This window comes from Odocoileus virginianus, chromosome 15 (assembly GCF_023699985.2).
Source record: "Odocoileus virginianus isolate 20LAN1187 ecotype Illinois chromosome 15, Ovbor_1.2, whole genome shotgun sequence".
NCBI lineage: Eukaryota > Metazoa > Chordata > Mammalia > Artiodactyla > Cervidae > Odocoileus > Odocoileus virginianus.
Genome location: NC_069688.1, coordinates 23983583 through 24005516, shown reverse-complemented (window position 1 = coordinate 24005516; position 21934 = coordinate 23983583). Strand labels below are relative to the sequence as shown.

Genomic DNA, 21934 nt, shown 5'->3' with positions numbered 1-21934 from the left:
TTGTCATTACAAGCTATTTAATCCCTGCAGAAGAAAGCAGGAAGAGTAGGCACTGGTTTCAAGTTTGCTTAATTGCTCATCAACCAGAGGAAAGTTAGAAATGACAGAAATGACTGGAAAGACTCACCCTATCCTGTGAACACACACACACACACACACACACACACACACACGCATGCATGCACGCACGCATGCATGAACCAAGACCAACAAACCAGCATGGGAAGCATCTTATTGGCATTATGTTTCTGGCATTGCCATAACTACGCACAAAACAAGCCCTACATGAAATGGTAGCGACATCTGTTCTAGAACCTGTGGGGCTTTATTCCCAAAACAGTTGTAAAATCTTTTGGGGACAAAAATATTTCTATGTATCTATGCAGATGCCCTCCTCTAAGGGAAACGACACACACACAAATGGATACAAGTGTTGAGCTGGAAAGACAGGACTAAGAAAAGGAAATGTCATCCACTTTTTAAAAACACTTAAAGAAAATTTCACCTTTCAATCAAAGCTACATCTACTGCCTTGGATAGACCTTTAAAAAACAATCCCAGGGCTCCTCTGGTGGCTCAGTGCTAAAGAATCCGCCTCAGAGGAGACATGGGTTTGGTCCCTAGTTGGAAAGATCCCCTGGAATAGAAAATGGCAACCCACTCCAGTGTTCTTGCCTGGAAAAGTCCATGGAAAGAGGCAGGCGGATTCGTTACCACTGAACTACCAGGGAGGCCCTGCCTGTGTTATACAGTAAGCCATTATTGTTTTCCTGTCTTATGTGTAGTAGTGTGTATATGCTAATCCCAAACTCCCAATTTACCTTCCTCCCACCCTGACCACCACCACCCACTATCCTCTCTGGTAACCATAAATTTGTTTCATATGTCTATTTCCATTTTGTAAATAAGTTCATTTATATATATATATTTTACATTCTACATATAAGTGATACCATATTGTACACTCACTGATACCTCACTGAGCATGATAATCTCTAGGTCCATCCATGTTGCTGTGAATAGCATTATCCCATTCTTTTTATGGCTGTGTAATATCCCATTGCTTTACCACTTCCCTGGTGGCTTAATGGTAAAGAATCCTCCTGCCAATGCAGGAGATGCAGGTTCAATCCCTGGTTCAGGAAGATCCCCAGGAATGCATAGTGTCAATAGTGTATATATGTCAATCCCAATCTTCCAATTCCTCCCACCACCCCCTTCTCCCCTTGGTATCCATAGATTTCTTTTCTACATCTGTGTCTCTATTTCTGCTTTGCAAATAAGTTCATTTGTATCATTTTTCTAGGTTCTACATCTAAGCATTATTGAACAATTTGTTTTCTCCTTCTGACTTACTTTATTCACACTATATGACTGTCTCTAGATCCATCCAGTTCAGTTCAGTCCACTCAGTCGTTTCTGACTCTTTGAGACCTCATGGACTGCAGCACGCCAGCCTTCCCTGGCCATCACCAACTCCCGGAGCTTGCTCAGACTCACATCCATTGAGTTGGTGAAGCCATCCAACCATCTCATCCTCTGTCGTCCCCTTCTCCTCCTGCCTTCAATGATTCCCAGCATCAGGGTCTTTTCCAGTGAGTCAGTTCTTCGCATCAGGTGGCCAAAGTATTGGAGCTTCAGCTTCAGCATCAGTCATTCTAGTGAATATTCAGGACTGATTTCCTTTAGGAAGAACTGTTTGGATCTCCTTGCAGTCCAAGGGACTCTCAAGAGTCTTCTCCAACACCACAGTTCAAAAGCATCAATTCTTCGGTGCTCAGCTTTCTTTACAGTCCAACTCTCACATCCATACATGACTACTGGCAAAAACCATAGCTTTGACTAGACGGACCTTGTTTAGGTGTTTAGGCTAGAAGGACTTTGGAAGGAGTTATGCTGAAATTGGCTAGGCTGAATGTGAGCAGTTTTTATGTCTGAAGAAAATAATGTGATGTGACCCAGGATGTGTGCCGGGTTCACACCTCTGCTCTGCCACTTACTAGCCATGTGACTTTGAGTAGGTTGTTGAATTCTTCATGGGAAGGGCCCACCTTGCAGGGCTGTGGTAACACCTGAGATCACGCAGGTAAGAGACCTGGTCTCATGACTGTGGCACAGGGATGCCCATCAAATGGCAGGGACTGCTGTTTACAGAGAAGATAAAGTATCTTCATTGCCTTTTATAAAGTAGAAAGAAGTCCTCTCATACTTAGAAGTGATTGTATTCAGGGGTATCAATAAGATGTGGGCTGGATTATCTCATCAGACAGATAAGGGAATGTTATTTGGAAGCCTTTAAACATACCTTTGGAGGGAAGCAGCCACACGAGAATTCTGAAAATCCGTTCATGGCACCAAGTGAAAGAGTATGCCGCCATTCCAGCTGGGAGGACGTTCTTGGAGTGGTGACAGTCATCTTGACAGCACTTGGGGACCTGCCTGTCATGTTGATTAAATCATCCAGAAGCTTTTGCAAGAGCTAAAGCATGCAACCTGCTCCCTGAGACTTCACCTTCATCTCTGAAGGGCACCTCTTTTTGGATGGAAGAGAATGAGTTTCATTGGGTCCTAGACTCTGTGAGCCAAGACATAGGATTTCTGGTATTGATACAACCTGTATTCCCCAAGCAACTACTGAAAACTGGGCTGGACAGTTAGCCCATAAGTGGGTTTTGTTTTTATTTTTTGAGAATTTGTATTGGTGGTCATTTTGGCTATGCTGGGAATAAAACAGGACCGAGAAGCCCTGGAGCTCTCAGGAGTCTCATTCAGCAGCACCAACCACAGTGCAGACAGACTACTATGGAAGGTGTTCTATAATGTCCATTTGGGAAGAAATTGATAAAGCTCAGCATTCCTGCCAATAATTCACATACTGTGAGCAGGCCTGGTGCCTCCCTCCATGCGTGTGTACAGGGGGCGGGACTTCAGCGCTCAGGGTCACGTAACAAGCCCACAACGATGTGCACCCGTAGGATCATGCTCAGCAGAGTCACGTGGGCAGGTTGCCCAGGCCCCCTGGGTATTTCAGGACTTGAAAGGACCACAGAGGTCACCTCACTGAATTTAATAAAAGTTCAATTCCTGTGCGAATTACTTTTATTTTAAGGAGGAGGAGAAATGTCCAAATCTGAGTCCTTTGAGGGTGAATTTAACTTTTGAAAGCAACCAAACTTCCCTCAAAGTTAAGTCTAGTGAATAAAGTAAATGCTTAGGATGGAGAAATGAAAAATAAAGTGGGGCCATAAAATGAAAAAACCGGTTGGCTTCAATGATCCACAAGCTGTTCTGAGAGGTAATTCCAAAATGACCTAGAGAAACAGGTGCTCCTCAGAGCGTTGGTGTGGACATAACCTCTCTGAGGGCAGAGGGAAATTCGTATCACATCTTTCAAAAGGTGCATGTATTTTGGTCCAGAAATTCAACTTATAGGACTTTATCACAAGGAAATTATTGGGACAGTAGGCAGTGATTTAGTATTAGAAAGCTTGGTGCAGTGTTTTTTGTTTTTTGGGTCATGCTGCACTGCATGTGGGATCTCAGTTCGATGACCAGGAACGGAACCCATGCCCCCTGCACTGGGAGCCCAAAACATTAACCACCAGACTGCCAGGGAGGTCCTGGTACAGTGTTAATAACAGCTTAAAATTTGGATGTGGTCTCAATGTCCAACAGTAGGCATTGGTTAAATTCAGAAAGGCACATAAAGTCAGTGAGATACTGTGTAGTCCTGCAAAATGATGTTGCTGAAGTGTTTCTGTTGCTACGGAAAATCGCTAATGATTCAATGAAAAGAAAAGTGAAAGTGAAGTCTCTCAGCTCTTTGCAACCCCTTGGACTGTGAACTACCAGGCTCCTCTGTCCTTGGAATTTTCCAGGCAAGAGTACTGGAGTGGGTGGCCATTTCCTTCTCCAGGGTATCTTCCCAACCTAGGGATCGAACCCAGGTCTCCTGCATTGCAGGCAGACACTTTACCATCTCAGCCACCAGGGAAGCCTTCAATGAAAAGAGCAGGTTCTAAAATAGTGTTAGGATATGATCCAGGTTAAAGTGTGTACCTTAGGGGAAGGGGATAGAAGAGGATTGGAAAGACATGTACCAAATTTTGAGCTGTGTGTAAGACTGAATATTTTCACATTCTTTTTGCTTGCTTACATATTATGATTTTTCCGTAATGAGAAACTATTTTTATAATAAAAGACAATAAAGGAAACATCAAAGAGAGGAGAAAGAGGTTCTTTCCTTAGAGAGGAATGATGATGTGCCTATAATTGTTGTTAGGGCTGCCGTAACAAAGGACCACCCACAATAAATTCAACACTAACTTCTTGTCTCGCAGCTATGGAGGTTAGGAGTCCAAGAGCAAGGTGTAGGCATGGTTGGTTCCTTTTGAGGGCCAGGAGGGAGGAAGCTGTTCCATACCTCTCCCCTAGTTTCTGGCGGTTGCCCGGCAGCCTTTGGTGTTCCTTGGCTTCTGTTGCATCGATTCAATCTCTGCTTTCTTCACACAGTGTTCTACCTGTGTGTGTTTCTGTTTTTGAATTTTCCCTTTTCTGTAAGGACATTGGTCATAATGGATTGGGGCCCACCTTAATCTATATGTGTGTGTGTGTGTGTGTGTGTGTGTGTGAGCTCAGTTGTGGCTGACTCTTTGCAACTCCATGGACTGAAACCCACCATACTCCTCTGTCCATGGAATTTTGAAGGCAAGGAAACTGGAGTGGGTCACCATTTCCAACTCTAAGGGATCTTCCTGACCCAGGGATCAAACCCAAGTCTCCTGCGTCTCCTGTATTGGCAGGCGAATTCTTTACCACTGTGCCACCTGGGATGGATGATCTAGTATGACTTCATCTTAATTAATTATATTGGCAAAGACCCTATTTCCAACTAAGGCCATGTTCTATGTATGGGGGATTGGAACAACATACAAGTCTGAGGGTGGACATAATTCAATCAATAATAGTAACCCCAATGAGATGGCCATACTTTGTCCTACCCAAGTGAGGTTTGCGCTTAAATGTCACAGTAACCTACGCCAGCTACTGTGTAGTAGGAGCCTAGACCAAGATCAAGGGTAATGGCGCTGGGGCACTGACATCCCTAAAGGACTGCGGGTTTAGAGAGATAGTGATGAAACAGAGAGCCCAGCACAGCCTCCCCATCTTCACCCTGCCCCTGCCCCAGCTCTCCCAGGCCAGAGCGGAGGCATCAGTGGGCATTCAGCTGAACTGGAAAGATCAGCTTGGAGATTTGAAAGGAAGAAATAGCTGTAAAGAAAAGATAAGGATGTATTAGTCCTTTTGGCTGAATATAGCAGTTGATATTTTAAAAATAAAAGGACTAAAAAAAATGTTATAAACATTACACAAAAATCTGCACACAGATGTTGACAGCAGCTTTATTCATAATCATCAAAAACCTGAAGGAACCAAGATGTCCCTCAAACTGTGGTATATCCAGACAATAGAATATATTCAGCAATAAAAAGAGATGAGCGAACAAGCCATGAAAAGACATAGAAGAACTTTAAATGCATATTGCTAAGTGAAAGAAACCAATCTGAAAATGCTACATAATGTACACTTAGAGCTGTATGGCATCAAAAAAGACAAAACTATAAAGATTGTAAATAAAAGGAGTTGCCAGGGATGGGGAGGGGCGTGGGAAGGGAGGAGGGGTGAACACGTGGAACACGGGATTTTTAGGACAATGAAATTATTCTCTATGATGTAATGGTGGGCGCATGACATTGTACATTTGTCAAAATTCATAAAATGTACAACACAGAGCAAACCCTACTGTAAACTATGGACTTAAGTTAATGATAATATGTCAGTATTTCATCAGTTGTAATAAATGTACCTCTGTAATGCTGGATGTTAATAATAGGGAAAATGATGTTGAAGGAGGGGGAAGGGAAGAGGGTTTCCTTGCTTCATGTTTTCATAAACTTAAAACTGCTCTCAAAAAAAAAAATTAAGTCTATTAACTTAAAAATCTGAACCAAAAAGATATATTACGCATAAAGAGATGCAGAAAAGATCATGCACTTAATTACCCAAAAGGAGCCGCTAGCAGATAAAAGTTTGAGCAGTGGCAGGAGTTAACTCTTTTACAAAGGCCTTTGAGAAGATGCAGATGACCAAAGTGTGACCCAGCAGGATCTCCAAGATACAAACAAGCCTGGCCGCTCACACCTATCTCAGACTCAACAAAGCCCTTCTAAATCGAGCTTAAAAGGGTGGGCTGTGGGGGAGGGGAAGAAGAACCAAATTCTTGTTCAAAGAAATAACAATTTGGACCATGCACAAGAGTGTCAACAAGTTATGCAGATCTTATCAGCATCACATTTTTTGGTGCCTCCCAGCTATTCAGCGAGGCTCCACCAGCCTGTCAACACCCTTCAGCATCCCACGCATCCGGGCATATCCCTACCTCAGGAGGCTCTGCGGTGGCTAGGCGGGCCTCCCCAGGGCCCCCACAGAGGCAGATTTTTTTCTCTATATACAGAATACCATCATCATACCATCCTCTCAGAATTCAAATGTGTCTTTGGTCCCTTTCACCGCTCACATTCTGTGACTCAGTTGGGGCTAAATGTCTATAAAATTGACCAGTACATTTATGCTAGCTTTGGACAGTTGGGAAAAAATATCTAATGCTTTCACATCTGGAAGAAGAGAACATGTAGTTTCAGGAATGTAAGGAGAAATGATGCAAAAATCATCGTTGAAGATAGATAGGCTTCTTTGACATGTTTCTACATGTGTGGATAAAACTTTGTTGCCATCTTACAAAATTATGGATAAGCCGTAAGGTTTATGCAGGTTCCTCTCTCCACCTCTCCCCCAAACACACAAAAATAAAGCCTTTCTAGGATATACGTTGCTCCTTCATAATATAGCCTCTCAAATGTAATTTTGTTAAATGATACAAAAAAGCATTCATTTAGATGAATGAAAATGATAGCCTTTACCATATATCACAACTTTCTTTTACCATGGCATTCCTGTTTATTACATGAAAGTCAGTGAATGAATCTCCTTGTTTGTGTGTTTGTTTTCATTTTTAGGCAGCGTTAAGTGCCTTGAAACAATTTTCTGAACAAGGACTGGATTCAATGGAAGGGGCAATGAATATTGAAAAAGGTTCTCTGGAAAAGTGAGTACATCTTCTGTGGTATTCGTACATTTGTAATTTTGTAACTTGTCTGAAAAATGAGATCAACATCATAATAAAGTGAAAAACTCAAGACAATAATATCTATATCCTGCAAAATTATTCATAACACAATTCAATGTAAATAAGAGAGAACCAGTCTATATGTTCGTATTTGTTGCCTCTAAATATGTCTGTGAAAGTTTTAATCTACCAATGGATCATTATTTCTGCATTTTAATGCCTCTGCTGGAAATATTTCTGTGAGTTTTATGGACCACAGAGACCTGCAGAACTTACAAACGATGACTTTGATTTCAGACTGTTGAGCCTTCTCTGACTAAACCATTTTCTGAGGTAAAATTTTTCCCTCAAAACCCTGCTAGGTTGTAGGCACAACACAGAGGGGGGGAAGAAAAGCAGATGAGAGGAGGGTCCCCTCCCGTTGGCTGCATTTTGTTTTTCACATTGTTATATGAAGCACTAGCACACCCTGGCACAAAGCTGTGGCTCCTGAGGGCTGCAGAAGCCAAATCGCAGCTTTAATAAGAATTTCTGAAATCCAGCTCATACCTCTTTTATGATATTGAACATAGCGTTTGATCCAAGGGACTGAACTTTAGGTCCCTCCAGAGACCCAATTTATACTAAAGAAATTGCAAGCCATTGTATTTACGACAGTGGAATCCAAATTCTTTCAAAGCAGGAATAATAGCAGGTGAGATTTCAGAACTCACACAGGAGATAACATTTTTAGAATGAAAAAAAAAAAAAACTCAGATAACCCAGGAAGTCAAAACCAAATATACAGATCTTACAGTTAAAAAAAGCTTATCCGCCCCCCCACGCGGACCAAGAAAAAACAGCATTTGGTCATTAATATTTAAAGGGTGAGAGCGTGAGAAGAAAACATTTGGTAAACAGACGTGGCATTTTAAGTTGTCTATAGATTGGCAACCATTTATAAGCTAATTTAATCAAAACCATTTCCACATGATCTCATCAGTAGACTATCTGAACATAAATATTGTTGTTTCACTTTAAAATGTCACTTTTGTGGTGACCTTTGAATCCTGTGTGCCATCTGCTAATAAACATGTCTGAAGATGTGCAACCCTGGACCTTCAGCTCTTGTTAATGTATTAATCTTCCAGACAAGCCCAGCATCTGGGAGAGAAAGCGAACAATAACCAGACACACCCGGGCTCCATCGCTCAGGACTGCAAGAAATCAAGGTCGGTCATCTAGCAGCTCCCATAACCGCGCTGCCACCGCATCCTTATAAACCTGTCAGCACGCATGAGGGTGTCTGTGTTCAAGGAAATGAATGACTAATGCCATGATTTGAGTCTTATGTGAAGACAACACTATTCTAACACAAGAGATAATAGACATAGGACTGTTTATTCAACTGGGGGAAAATAAAACTTTGAGCATTTCCCTTGGAACTTGAGATCAGATCATAACTCATGTGCCCAGAGGCAGCAGAAATCCGATCCTGCTACTGGAGCTTAAAATAACAATTAATGAAAAGTGTTAGAGAAATTGGGTTTGGTTTTTCGATGATGAATAGAGAAATTGGGTTTGGTTCTGTTGTTAGGATTGTTTTCTCGTGGCACTTGTGTTCGCTTCTATTCTCTCTCATTTTAAATAATGCCTGACGATTCCAAGATTAACCAACGATGTGCTGTGCAATGTGATGGTCGTTGTCTTCATATAGAGTCACCCCAGTTTCTCTTTCAATGCAGATATTTGTAAGCTTCATCCTATATCAGTATGAATAACTTCAGGGCGCACCACTCAAAGATGTATGCCGACAAACATGGTGGAAATCAGGTCAGACTTGTGATGATGCATATGAAATAAGGGTAGGAACAACTGGTTTCAATAGACGCCAGGAATTCAGAAAGAAAACAAAAACCAGTTGTGGGTTTTGAACTCCATCATCCTATTAGCCACTGAGGAGGCGTCTTGCCTCTCCAGCCATTTATGTGGATTCCACGTTCGTGGTGGACATCGCTCCCACCCCATCCGTGTATTGTAAGCCGCTCACTGTTTGCATCCAAAGTGTTCTTTGATAACTGCCTCTGCACTTGGGTCACGGAGTGGGATCAAAAGCAGTAATGTACATGGTGGGGAAGGAAAGCCAGTCAGAGGATCCATAGAGGTCTTGCCAGCCATGCTCTGGACCAGCATGTTGGAATCCAGGGTGAAGACAACGCAGTAAAAAAAAAATGTGGTCGGTTTCTGTGTGAAGTGTGGTCATTGTTCTTCTTCCCTTGCTTCGCTCTCCTCTCTGAAACATCACCCCCGTGTCACCCGTCCCGAAGGCCAGGCCCGGTCAGCCTGCGACTCTAGGGGACGTTCAGGCTCCTCTTGCCACCAGGCTGTCTCTGCGAAACTGCAGGGCTGCCTCCCTGGGTGACTCGGAGCTGGGTTCCTGACCAGCCAACATCACCTCATTGTTCAGGTTTTCTCCTTATTGATTTGCCAACGTTGTGCAATGAGAAAACACTCTATGGTCTAACTGCTCAGCCCAACGTGACAATAGGCCTAGAATTATATAAGGTTTCACAAGCAAAACCACCGCAAGTCATGATCTGGCTGACTCACACGCGACTGGAGGATAAACAAACAGCAACAGAAGGAAATCACTGGAGGGTTGTTCTTAATGACTCCCAGGCGGGGAAGTCCACCGGCATCGTGAGGGCTGGGTGCCCTCGGAGAAAATAGGTTTTGCTCACTAAAGTCTGGGCCTGGTGGAGATAACAGCCCATTTGTAAAGTTGGGGCTCACAAAGATCAGCCAGGTCAAACAATAAGTCTGCTGCCTGGCATCAGGTGAGGAGGGTTCTAAATGACGCCCTCGGAAAGGGGGCAGGCCCTTCCTTCCCCCGGCCTTTCAGCACCTGAGGCTTTGGCCCCGGGCTGGGCGGCGAGCATGCCCCATCAGCATCACTCAGGCAGGATCTTTAAAACACGTCTTCAGTTTCCCAAACGCCATAAAGTGCCTCCCACAGCCCACGGTCCCTACACCACCAAGGTTGGCTGAGCTGTGGGAGACAGATGAGCTCAGGAAACAAACAAAGCTCATCGTTTCTCACAGCCCAAGCATCTGAGGTATTTGCTCTGGAACCGTCCTACGAGTCATCCTTGGAGGTGAGCACACAGGAGTGGCCGTGGGGGTAGTGGACGGACATTTGCATCGAGTTTCAAGTTTAGTGAGACTCTGTGTGTTCAAAATCCCATCCCATCTACCTACTTGAGGAGCCCCAAAAGGCCTTTCGAAATTTCCCCTTTAGATGGTTTTCCAGCAGCCCTTCCTGGGAACTGGTTGGGTTTCCTTTGGGTTGAATTAGCATTGCAAATGATGGGTGGCCTGCCATGTTATATATCATTAGAGGGGAAACCATTAAGTAGATTTATTGAAAGAATGTTTCTTCAGCACAGGGAGATCTTTTTGATGAAAAATGGAACTCATTATTCTTTAAAGGACACAGATTGACTTATCTTCTTTATCAATTACAGTGTCTGCTTTCAGCTTTTCTCAATCAGCAGCGGGCTTTGTAGTCACTTCCCAGGGCTGAAGCCAATGTGTTTTATGGAAGAGGTTTGTTTTTACATTTTAATTGGAAATATAATATTGTGCTTTGGAACTCTGACCAGCTCTTTCCAGCACAACTTGCCAAAGATCAATGGTAAGACACCACCCTTCAGGCTGTGACAAGGACCCTCCTCCCCTCTCCTGGGGTGACCTCTCTGAGGTGTCCTAGTATTCTTTGGCCAAGCCAACATTCTCAATGGTGATTTTTTTTGACAGCTTCAACCAATTTCCTGCACCATAAAATAAAAATAGATTAATGAAAAACTTACCTTATTATACATAGGTTTTCAGGACTCCTAGTGACCTTGGAAATGTGATCCAGACCAACTGACTGGTCTTTAAATCCTGCTGCTGTTGAGTTATCTGTGCAACTGGCCAGAATCTGTTCTGTACCTTTTAATTTCCAAAGGCCACTTGTTATCATCATGGCCAAGAATGGGAGGAAAAGCCAACAGTTTTTCATTAGCAGTCATTAATGGCAAAATCACATGTCTTTGGGTCTCGCCCAACCTACCCCACCACAATATAAGTCCTTGATAAATGGATAAATGATGCACTGAATAAATGAATAAATGGACAAATGAATGATTTATCAAAATGATAGATAGACCTGTTGAAGAAATAAAATTTAAATCCCACTGCTTAACCTGAGGCACTTATGATAATATACCTTGTTAGTGTTAACAAGATGATTATACCTTCAACCCCAGGGGAGACTGGGACATTTCTTAAAAAACACAGCGAGTCAAAAGCCCCCCTTTACTTCAGAGGACTTTGGACCCATGAAGACCCACCATCCTGCCCCCAGCCTCCCATTTTCGTATGAACATCTCTTCCTCGGGCCAGCAGATTCAATTCCAAGCCCCCAGACAGCTTCCTATATTTTCACAGTCACAGAAAAATGCCCCATGCGGAGGGGCTTGTAATACCTGGCTCAAAGCAAAGACTTCCTTAGACCTGATTTCTGGCGAACACCACCCAAGTTCCAGCTCATCTCGCTGAGACTCATTGATAGATTGCCTTGCTGGGGAGGCTTTCCTCTTACATTCTAACTTCTTAACATAACTAAAAGCTCCCTTGACTGGATCCCCAGCACACTCTAGTGTATGCTGGGAATGCAGAAAATAAATAAACAGATGAAACTACTTCACCCTCAAGAACCCACATTTTAGCTGGAGGGAAAGTCAGACCAGGAAGTGAGCATGAGAGGTGAGCATGTTTTCCTCAGAAAGCCTGCATTGTAGATTGTTCTTTGTCTCTCTAAGTCACTAGTCAGTCCCTCACTTATCCCACTCAGCCTTGGGCAGCAGGCTCTATTCTCGTGACACTGTCAAAAAGCCCCATGCCTTTACTTTAGTAGTATATCTATGTCACCTTCATACACTACATGTTCAATGACTGATCCCACCCGCAGCCCCAAGTATACATATACCAGGTAAAGCTCTTGAAGCTCACTTACCCTCAAGAGGCTGACCAACTGAATTTACCTCTTGTTGTTATCTCTTGATCTGGAACGGTGCCCACTTTAATATGGTACGGGTGTGCATGCTCAATCTGTCAGGGGTGTCCGACTCTTTTTGACCCTGAGGACTGTTGCCTGCCAGGCTCCTCTGTCCATGGGATTTCCCGGGCAAGTATACTGGAGTGGGGTGCCATTTCCTCCTCCAGGGGATCTTCCTGACCCAGGCATGGAACCTGAGTCTCCTGCATCTCCTGAATTGGCAGATGGATTCTTTACCACTGAGCCACCTGGGAAGCGCCTTAATATGGTAAGTACTTGATAAATGTTTGTTGAGTAGATGAATAACCCAAAAAACCCTGCCATGATGGATTTGCCAGCCTAACAGGATCAACTCTGGCCTGAACGCATGGACAGAGAAGTCTGGTCTATTGAATGGGACCTTCTGCCTGTAAATAAACTAGTTCTACTCCTGTTCATGTACAGTCTTTTTGAAGTCATTTAACATCTTCAGGTTTCAATGTTTATCCAAAAGAGTAGGACTAAGAATGTGTGGAAGTAGTGAGTCTATTTTTTTGTAAGTGTTTAAATTGTGAAAGTAAATACAATATTTCAATCAAAGTTAGTGGGAATGAGAGAAAAAGCCAAGATCTAGGGGTCAAGAGTCTAGAGACCTGGTTCAGACCAGATGTGACCCTGGAGAGGGAGGTAGCCTTCCTGGGCCTCAGTTTTCACATCTGTAAAATGATGGTCTCTAAGAGCATTGCAGCTCTAAATTTATGTTACCACTAATACATCTACTACTAGTGGTATGCTTGAATTCAAATCTTGTCTCTAATATGTGAATTTTTAAAATCAAATACCTGCAAGGAAGATACTACTCATATCAATTAGGATTCTTTGGCTGTGAATTAGAAAAACTTAAAAATCATCTTTTTTCAACTTTAATAATTACCATTTTTATTATTCTTGTTTTATCTTCTCTGTACCCGAAAACTTGTTTCCTGGGGTATTTTTTTTTTAATTGGAGGATAATTGTTTTACAATAATGTGTTAGTTTCTGCTATACAACAAAGTGAATCAGCTGTAAGTATACATATACCCCCTCCCTGTTGAGCCTCCCTCCCACTTCCTCCTATCCCATCCCTCTAGGTCATCACAGAGCACCAAGCTGAACTCCCTGTGCTACACATCAGCTTCCCACTAGCTGTTTTACACATGACAGTGTATGTGCATATGTGTGTGTGTGTGTGTGTGTGTTAGTTGCTTAATTGTGTCCAACTCTTTGCAACCCCATGGACTATAGCCCCCTATGGTCTTCTGTTCATGGGATTCTCCAGGCAAGAATACTGGAGTGGGTTGCCATTTCCTTCTCCATATATGTATATATATATAGTCAGTGTTACTCTAAAAAGTACTATTCAAACCAGCAATGGGAAATATGTTCTAAAACTCCAGGGGAGTTTCAGAGAACCTAAGAGCAAAAATGCAGACGCAGACTGGAGTCAGGAAGTACAAGGCTACGCGGAAACCAGGAAGCTCTCCTCCTCCCTCTCTCTCAATTCCCCTCCCCTCTCTGAATGTGTGAATCATTTCTCCGTCCACACCAGCTCCTGCTTCTCAATTGCACAAACCAGAGAACCTGGCTACCAAGTTCACAGTCACCTGAGGGAACCCTGAGTCTCTCGGTTGATTTCATTCCCTGGGTTGTGGGAAGGAGCTCCTGCTTGGCTCACCTTGGAAAGATGTTCACCCCTGACCCATGTTGTGCAAATATGACTGCCTCAACTCAGCCCCTTTGGAACAGGTCAGAGTAGTCTTCAGAGAAGGAAGAATCACTGTTTAGGGAGAAAACCCAATAGTTACCTGCCTTCTGGGGCGGAGGGAGTTGTGGGGGACAAGTTTCGTTACAGCCCTGTGCTAGTTCTTCCTTTCAGAGTAAACAGTGAAGCTTAAGTGAGTGAGTAAGTCTCCAAAGTCATAGACTGGTCAGAGATTTATGAAGGCTGTACTGTTTTGTTTGGTTTTCTTTAATCCTTTCAGTCTTTAGTTTCAAGGGTCTGATGAACCACAAAGTTATCTTGAGTGAGTCACAAAACTACCTAGGTTAAAAAAAAAAGAAAGAAAACTTCCCAGTGATCCCAAATTGGTGGTGGTGGTTTACTCATTAAGTCGAGTCTGACCCTTTGCGACCTCATGGACTGTAGCCCACCAGACTCTTCTGTCCATGGGATTTCCCAGGCAAGAATACTGGAGTGGGTTGCCATTTCCTTCTCCAGGGGATCTTCCTGACCCAGGGATTGAACCTGAGTCTCCTGAATTGGCAGGTGGATTCTTTACCACTGAGCCACCTGTGTAGGTTATAATTATTGGCTACAAAGATAACTAGTGTTTCTGGATTAGATTTTTGAGATTGTATGCAAATTATAAGCAGAGTTTCAATAAAATATGTATTCTGTGATGGGAGGGGGGGTAAAGTGGGTGAGGAAGCCAAGATGTGTTGGAGAAAAATGGAGGAAGTGGAACGTTCTGGAGAAAGTATCCATGATGGGAACAGATTCAGTGTTCCCAGCAGGTAAGTTTCTAGATGCTTTCACCTCAACATCTGGAATGAGTGGTTAACATCTTGTTCCCTTTTGAGCCTACCCCTAAATCTATATGGGTAGTCATTTTCCAGAAGGGTGTTTGGCCTTTCAGCCTTCCTTATCCCCAGAGTGCAGGGGAAAGAACTAGGTCCTTCTTCACCAACTTTAGAGCAATATCAAGCCCTCAGCTTTGGCAAAGATAAGGCTTGGATGTGAATTCCAAGGAGAAGTTAGCTGTTGGGGTTATCTCTGATATCAGAGAAGGTCAGGACTCTCTCTTTTTTTTTTTTTTTTTGGCCTGGAACCAGAGTAGCTTCCACAGTCATCACAACATAACCCACAGCAGCTGTTCAAGGGTTCATCCCCACTATAGCCACTACCTCTGTCTTAGGAGGAAAAGACAGTACTAGCCTGGAAATGTCTAGCTAAACATATATTGCCTTCTAGTTTCTGACCATAATCAAATCTTAACCTATCCATCAATCAGCAAATATAGATTGAATCTCCATCCCTGACTTAGTCATTATGGGGAACCCCTGAAGCTTCAAGTAATGTCCCTATCATGAAACAGCTTCCAGTCCAACTGGGAAGATGAAATGCCAACCAGATACACAGGGCAGAAAAATGCAAGAAGACAGAAACAGATATACTTCATTAGGAATCAATTTCAGTTTCTTCTGCTTTCACAGTGAGTATGAGAAGCATCATGGGGAAACACAGGCCAGTGATCCAGGTTTTGATCTTGAAAGAATGTCTACTCTGGATTCCTGCTTTCCTTAATGTGGTGATCTGGTTCAACCAACCTGCAACCAAGGTGCTGTAGGAATCCTGTTTGCATGTTTCCTTTCCCTGGGGTAAATCCCTGTGATAGCTGAGGCTTTATGAGCTACCACCCTCTCCACAATCACAGCTTCTACCACCACCACCAACCTTCCCAGCTACTGGTATATAATCCTGATCTATCTTTTACCAAGAAAACAGTGTTGGATATGGTTAAGAGTTGGGATACCAGAGTCAGACTGCCTAGATTCAGCTCAGCTTTTCTACCAACTCCCTCTGTATTTTCAGGTTAAATTCCCATAACTTTTCCAAGCCTCACTTTCTTCAGCTATAAAGTGAAGATGGCAGTGTTGTTACGTGGGTTAAATAAATGAGTTTTATGAACGAAGACGTGTAGAGTATTTTGGATTTCCCTGGTGGTCAGTGGTTAAGAATTCACCTGCCAATGCAGGGGACACATGTTCAGTTCCTGGTCCTGGAAGATTCCACATGCCACAGGGCAACGAAATCCACATGCGGCAACTTCTGAGCCTGCATGCCCTAAAATCCATGCTCCGCAGCAAGAGAAGCCACAGCAATAAGAAGCTTCCTGCACCACAAATAGAGGAAGCCTGACCGCAACAACGAAGACCCAGCATAGCCAAAATTTTAAAAAAGATATGTAGTGTTTTGAACTGTATTTGGCACAGAGTAAGTACCTGATAAACATGAGTTACTATTGATCAGTAATTATGGATCAACCACTGTGTGCCAGATAAAAGTGCTGAGAAGAAAAAGAGCCTGAGATGAATAAGGCACAGCCCTGTTTGGCATCGGGGAATTTTTGTTTCTTAAAGGCAATCGTAAAATATGCACACAAATAAGTACTATTCCAAACTGAATGTTCTCAGAGATATGGGCCAGGGAGCCCCTGTGGCCACTGGGATAACAGGATCATCATTTTTGATACGCCTTCTCCACAGAGCCAAGTGTCTGCAGCTCCTGATGCCTCTCGGGATTCATTTGGTGAGAAGGACCCACAGGTGGGAGAATTACTTCTCACGAAGGGATCACACATTTCCCATACACCTCATGCTACACCTTCTGCTCTAGACTCCTCAGAGAACCAGGGGAGGGTGGTGGGAGAGGACTACCAGTGACCCAGAGAGGCACACACCATGTCAATAGTCAGGAACCAAGGCTGGTGAACTGATTCTGAGATACCAGGCTGGCCTTGGCTTTTGTTGGTAAGTTTCTTGGTGATAAACAGAAAGAACTGTGGGGACTTCTCTGGTGGTTCAGTGGTTAAGACTTTGTGCTCCCAATGCAGGGGGTCCGGGTTCTATCCCTGGTCAGGGAACTAGACCCCACATGTCACAACTAAAATATCCTGCTTGCTGCAACTAAGATCTGATAAATTAATAATATTCAAAGAGAGAGAGAGAGAACTGTAAATAGCCCTGTCCTCATGGCCCATATGGAAAAGTCAGCTTCTCTCTCTGTTCTTTCTGGTTACAAGTATGCCCGCCCTATCATGGTCCTTGCCCCGTGTTTCTTTAGCACACCATCCTGAGAAGGAGAAGCAGAAGCCCAAGAAGTGGGTAGGCTTCCCTGGTGGCTCAGTCGGTAAAGAATCTGCCTCCAATGCAGGAGACCTGGGTTCCATCCCTGGGCTGGGAAGATCCCCTAGAGGAGGCTTGGCATACCCCTCCAGTATTCTTGCCTGGAGAATCCCCATGGAGAGAGGAGCCTGGCAGGCTGCAGTCAATGGGGTCCCAAAGAGTTGGACACGACTGAGCAACTAAACACACAAGAAATGGGTTATAAAGGATATTTACAGTGGAGCAGAGGTAAAGAGGGTCCCAGTGAGGGCAGCAATGGGAGGAGGAAGAATAGGAAACATAAAGAAGGTAGACCGGACAGGCCCTGATCACCAAATGGACATAGGGGTGGGGTTAGGGGGACCATCTAGGCTGGCTCCTGGGCCCTGGCTTGGGAAGCCAGATAAGTGGCAGTATTATTCATTAAGACAGCAAATACAGAGGAAGAGCAAGCTGGTAATGAATTCAGTTCTGGACTTGTCAAGGCTGACATACCTGCAGGGCATCCAGAGAAAAACCTTCAGTTGGTAACTGAGGATGTATCATGAAAGGTGAGGAAAGACATCACAGTTTAAGAGAAGATAAGCAATAAGCATGTGGGTGGTACCTGGTGACATGTGACTTAAGAAGATCCTCCAGATAGATCCTGTAGTGTAAGAGAAGAGCAAAAGGTCAAGGGTCAAGGCTTGAGAAGCACCAGCATTGAAGACACAGACAGAGAAATAGGCTCATACAGGTATCTGAGAAGGAATGGAGCTGGTAAGAAAATGATGGCCCGGGGAGATCAGGATGGTTAAGTGTCAACTGCCACAGAGAGGAAGTGACTAAGCAAGAAAAGACAGAAAAAGAGCCCCTACGATCTGGCATGAGGAGGTCATGGATGACCTTTACCAACTGTTCAGAAAAGAGGAGGAAAAGGATATGAGGAAGTGTTGCCTGACTCTCTTTTTGAGGGGCAAGCCAGCTCCTCAAGCCAAGTCTACGTCCACTGTCTTCTAGCTACTTGATATATTAGTACATTAGATACAAGGACCATACATTGGTAGTCTTGAGTCAGACATGACTGAAGCAACTTAGCATGCACTCACATAAATTGGTACAGTTTTCTGAAGGACAATTTGTCAATGTGTATTCACATATTCGGGCTTCCCCAGTGGTGCTAGTGATAAAGAACCCACCTCCCAATGCAGGAGGTGAAAAAGACACGGGTTTGATCCCTGGGTCAGGAAGATCCCCTGGAAGAGGAAATGGCAACCAACTCCAGTATTCTTGTCTGGAGAATCCCATGGACAGAGGAGCCTGGCAGGCTACAGTTCATGGGGTTGCAAGGAGTCAAACACGACTGAAGCGACTTAGCACACACATCCACATACTGGGCTTCCTTGGTGGCTCAGATGGTAAAGAATTCGCCTGCAGTGCAAGAGACCTGGATTCAATCCCTGGTTTGGGAAGATCCCCTGGAGAAGTTAATGGCAACCCACTCCAGTATTCTTGCTTGGAGAATCCCATAGACAGAGAAGCCTAGCGGACTACAGTCCATGGAGTTGCAAAAGAGTCGGACACAACTGAGTGACTTAAAAACAACAATTGCTGTGCTTGCAGGGAGGCATGTGGTCCAGGAAGGATCCAGGCAAGGTCAGAAGTCACTCAGAAGCTTTCTCCCCTACTTCTGAAGCCTGAGCAAGACTACCCCCATTTTAACTTCCCTAACAATGGTTTAAACTCCACTGGGAGTCAGCCTGGTTTAGGGGTCTCCTCAGCAAGAGTGCTGCAGGTGACTGAAGTTGAGAGGATGTGGCTCATTGGGGCAAAGATCAGGACACATTGATTTCTACAGAAAGGCAATTGTTAGGTTTGAATGGGGGACTACAATGACTGTAAATGGTCACTCCCTCCACTGCATTTCCTTCCCCTCCCCTTGAGATTGGGCTGGGCCTGTTCTTGCTAAATCAATAGAATCTGGTAGAAGTGAATTGTGGCAGTTCCAGACCTAGCTTTCTGGGTCCAGCCTCCTGTTTCTTCTCTGTTGGGTCACTTCTTCCAACTCTCACTAGAACCCAGCCACCATGCTGTGAGAAGCCCAAGCCATGCAGAGAGGCCACAGCCATAGTCACAACACATCAGTCAATAGTCTTAGCTGAGTTCCTAGCTTGTCTCCACAAGACAGCCGGCATCAACCAACAGCCATGTGAGTCGGCCATCTTGAACGCTCCAGCCCAATAAAGTCTTGGATGACCACAGCCCCAACTACCATCTTGTGGAGAAGAGATACCACCCAGCTGAGTCTAGTCAACCCACAGAATTGTGAGAAATTATATTTTTCCATCTTTGGGGGGTGGTTTGTTATGCAGTTTTAGGTAACTGAATAGTTTGATTTGTGTTTTCTATGGATTTGAACCCAAATGCTAGGGTAAACTGGCAAAAGCAAACCTGAAATCACCCTTTGGCGTCCATCTCTCTGCACAGAAGCCTTCCCACAGCTCCCTATACGTAGCAAAACAGGATTGGTGTCCTCTTTCACTTGCTCTGTCTCCTTGTGGAGCGAGTGTCTCAGACATAGGGGTGGGGGCACCAAAGGCCTGGGAAATTCCAACTGGAGTAGAGGGGGAAGGGGTCTTCTTTAAATGAGTGAGCAGAGCCACTTGGGGCCGGGGCTGTTTTCACACAGGCGGTTGAACACAGCACTCTTTTTTTTTTTTCCAGTCAGTCTCCATAGGAGAGGGCCAGATGCCAAAAATAGGTGAGCCCAGATGGCTAAGTTCCCATTCTTTCTTTCATTGAAGGCTAATTTTTGTTATGTGATATGACACTTGATCACAACCACTGGGTGTTTGTGGCCTTAGTCAGCATCATTAATTGGAATATCCCAGCCCAGGGTGGGCTGTGAGGCCCACTCAGCCCTGCCATCACTTCCAACCTTTTGGCCACCATTAAGCTGGAGTGCCAGGCCACCATGATGGGCTGTCTCATGCTCTTAACTGCTGCTCTGTCTGTGTTAACGTTTCCTCAATAGCTCATTTGTAAATTCCTCAAGGACAGGGTGGAGAAGGAAGTGGCAACCCACTCCAGTGTTCTTGCCTGGAGAATCCCACGAACAGAGGAGCCTGGCAGGAGATGGTCCATGGGATCACAGAGAGTCGGGCACGACTGAAGCGACTAAGCATGCACACAGGGACAGGGATTCTGAACAGATTCATTTGGATTCTGAACTCTGGGTTGGGTAGATCAGCAAGGATGACAAAAGCTTGAAGCACCCTCCTTCTTGTCTCATGGGAAAGGAAAGGGTTTGTTGCTTAGTTGTGTCTGACTCTCTAAGACACCATGGGTTGTAGCTCATCAGTCTCCTCTGACCATGGGATTCTCCAGGCAAGAATACTGGAGTGGGTTGCCATTCTCCAGGGGATCTTCCCGACCCAGGGATCGAACCTGGGTCTCTTGTGTTGCAGACAGATTCTTAACCATCTGAGCCACCAGGGAAGCCCTCATGGGAACCCAGAGTCAGTGCCAGTTCACTAGGAGAGGATAGTCCTGTGGACCAGGGCTTGAGCTTGAAACAAGAGTGCCTCAGAAAGTTCTGCCTCAGTTACACTGACCAAAATTCCATTTTTCCTACTGGACTTATCAACTCAAATGAGTTGGTTTATAACAGGCACAATTTGCCTAAAGCACACACTACTGTTGTAACTCTTTGTATTTCAGATTTAACGTAATTTCCAGCATGTTGGTTGTATCATTTTCCTATTGTCTGGAACACAAATGATACCAGGAAGATCCTATTAGGAGGAAAAAACAAATTTAAGCAAGGTGGTCTGTGGTGAGTTACCATGTATGGAATTAATTTCACATCCAGGCTTGGATGATCTCATGAATTGTTCTTTTGGTTGGCAATTTCATCCTAACCTGCTAGATCCAATTATTTCCTTGTAATTCAGACCCCCTGTGCAGCCCTTAACGAAGAACACATTGTATGTCTTGGCCAGCACGGCTGGTGGAGGACACATGCCCACAGTTGTCTGAGAGCTGGCAGCAGCACTGAGCTCAGGCCTCAAATCCTCAAGGGACAATCGGTGATACTGTCGCCAGAGCATTGCTGCAATGTCAGGGCTGGGGAGTGGGGGTGGTGGTGGTATGCTGGGCTGAACAGAGGCAGGAAGAGACCTCTAGAATGCTGAGCCTGATGCAGTGTGTTTATACCAATGAGAACTGTCAGACAGTGGGACCCAACACCCATAGAACAATGGGGCCCTAGACTTCTATGGCATCTCAGAAAGACAGTGGCTCAAGACACTGATCGTGCCAACCCCCACCACAGAGCAACAGGCTTCTGTGATCACCTTTGGAGGTGTGGTCCTTGTGTATTTGGAGGACAAAAAATGGGCTTTTTCAGGCCAAGAATCTCAGATCCTTCTACTCGGGCAGAGAGGAACTCACAAGAGAATGAACCTCTAGAAATAAAACCTGCATAGCTGAGAATCCTTTTGACTCTGTAAGGGTTTCCCAGGTGGTGCAGTGGTGCATAAATCACCTGTTAATGCAAGAGGCTCTGGAGATGCCAGTTCAATCCCTGGGTTGGGAAGATCCCCTGGAGGAGGGCATGGCAACCCACTCCTGTATTCTTGCCTGGAGAATCCCATGGAAGAGGAGCCTGGTGTGTTACGGCCTGTAGGGTCTCAAAGAATTGGACATGTCTGAGGGGGACAAATTCTAACCTGACCCAGAACCAAACCTCTGAAAGCTGACCATGACCCGATCGCCAGCCCTGAGG

The 21934-nt window shown here is 44.5% G+C and overlaps 1 protein-coding gene and 1 non-coding gene across 16 annotated transcripts in view; one reads left to right on the top strand and one right to left on the bottom strand.

Moving 5' to 3' along the window:
* Positions 1–9406, top strand: part of STAU2 (staufen double-stranded RNA binding protein 2) — a 293835-nt gene extending 284429 nt beyond the window's left edge. For all 15 annotated transcript variants that reach the window (XM_070477173.1, XM_070477176.1, XM_070477170.1 and 12 more), the window contains 2 exons: positions 7077–7165; positions 8317–9406. In XM_070477173.1, coding sequence (XP_070333274.1) covers positions 7077–7165; positions 8317–8410 — 183 coding nt within the window. In that variant the 3' untranslated portion in view covers positions 8411–9406. The remainder of the gene's footprint in view (positions 1–7076; positions 7166–8316) is intronic.
* On the bottom strand, positions 3923–3994 carry TRNAC-GCA (transfer RNA cysteine (anticodon GCA)). The gene has a single exon. It is a non-coding gene; the product is annotated as a tRNA-Cys (tRNA).
* Positions 9407–21934: the final 12528 nt, after the last annotated feature.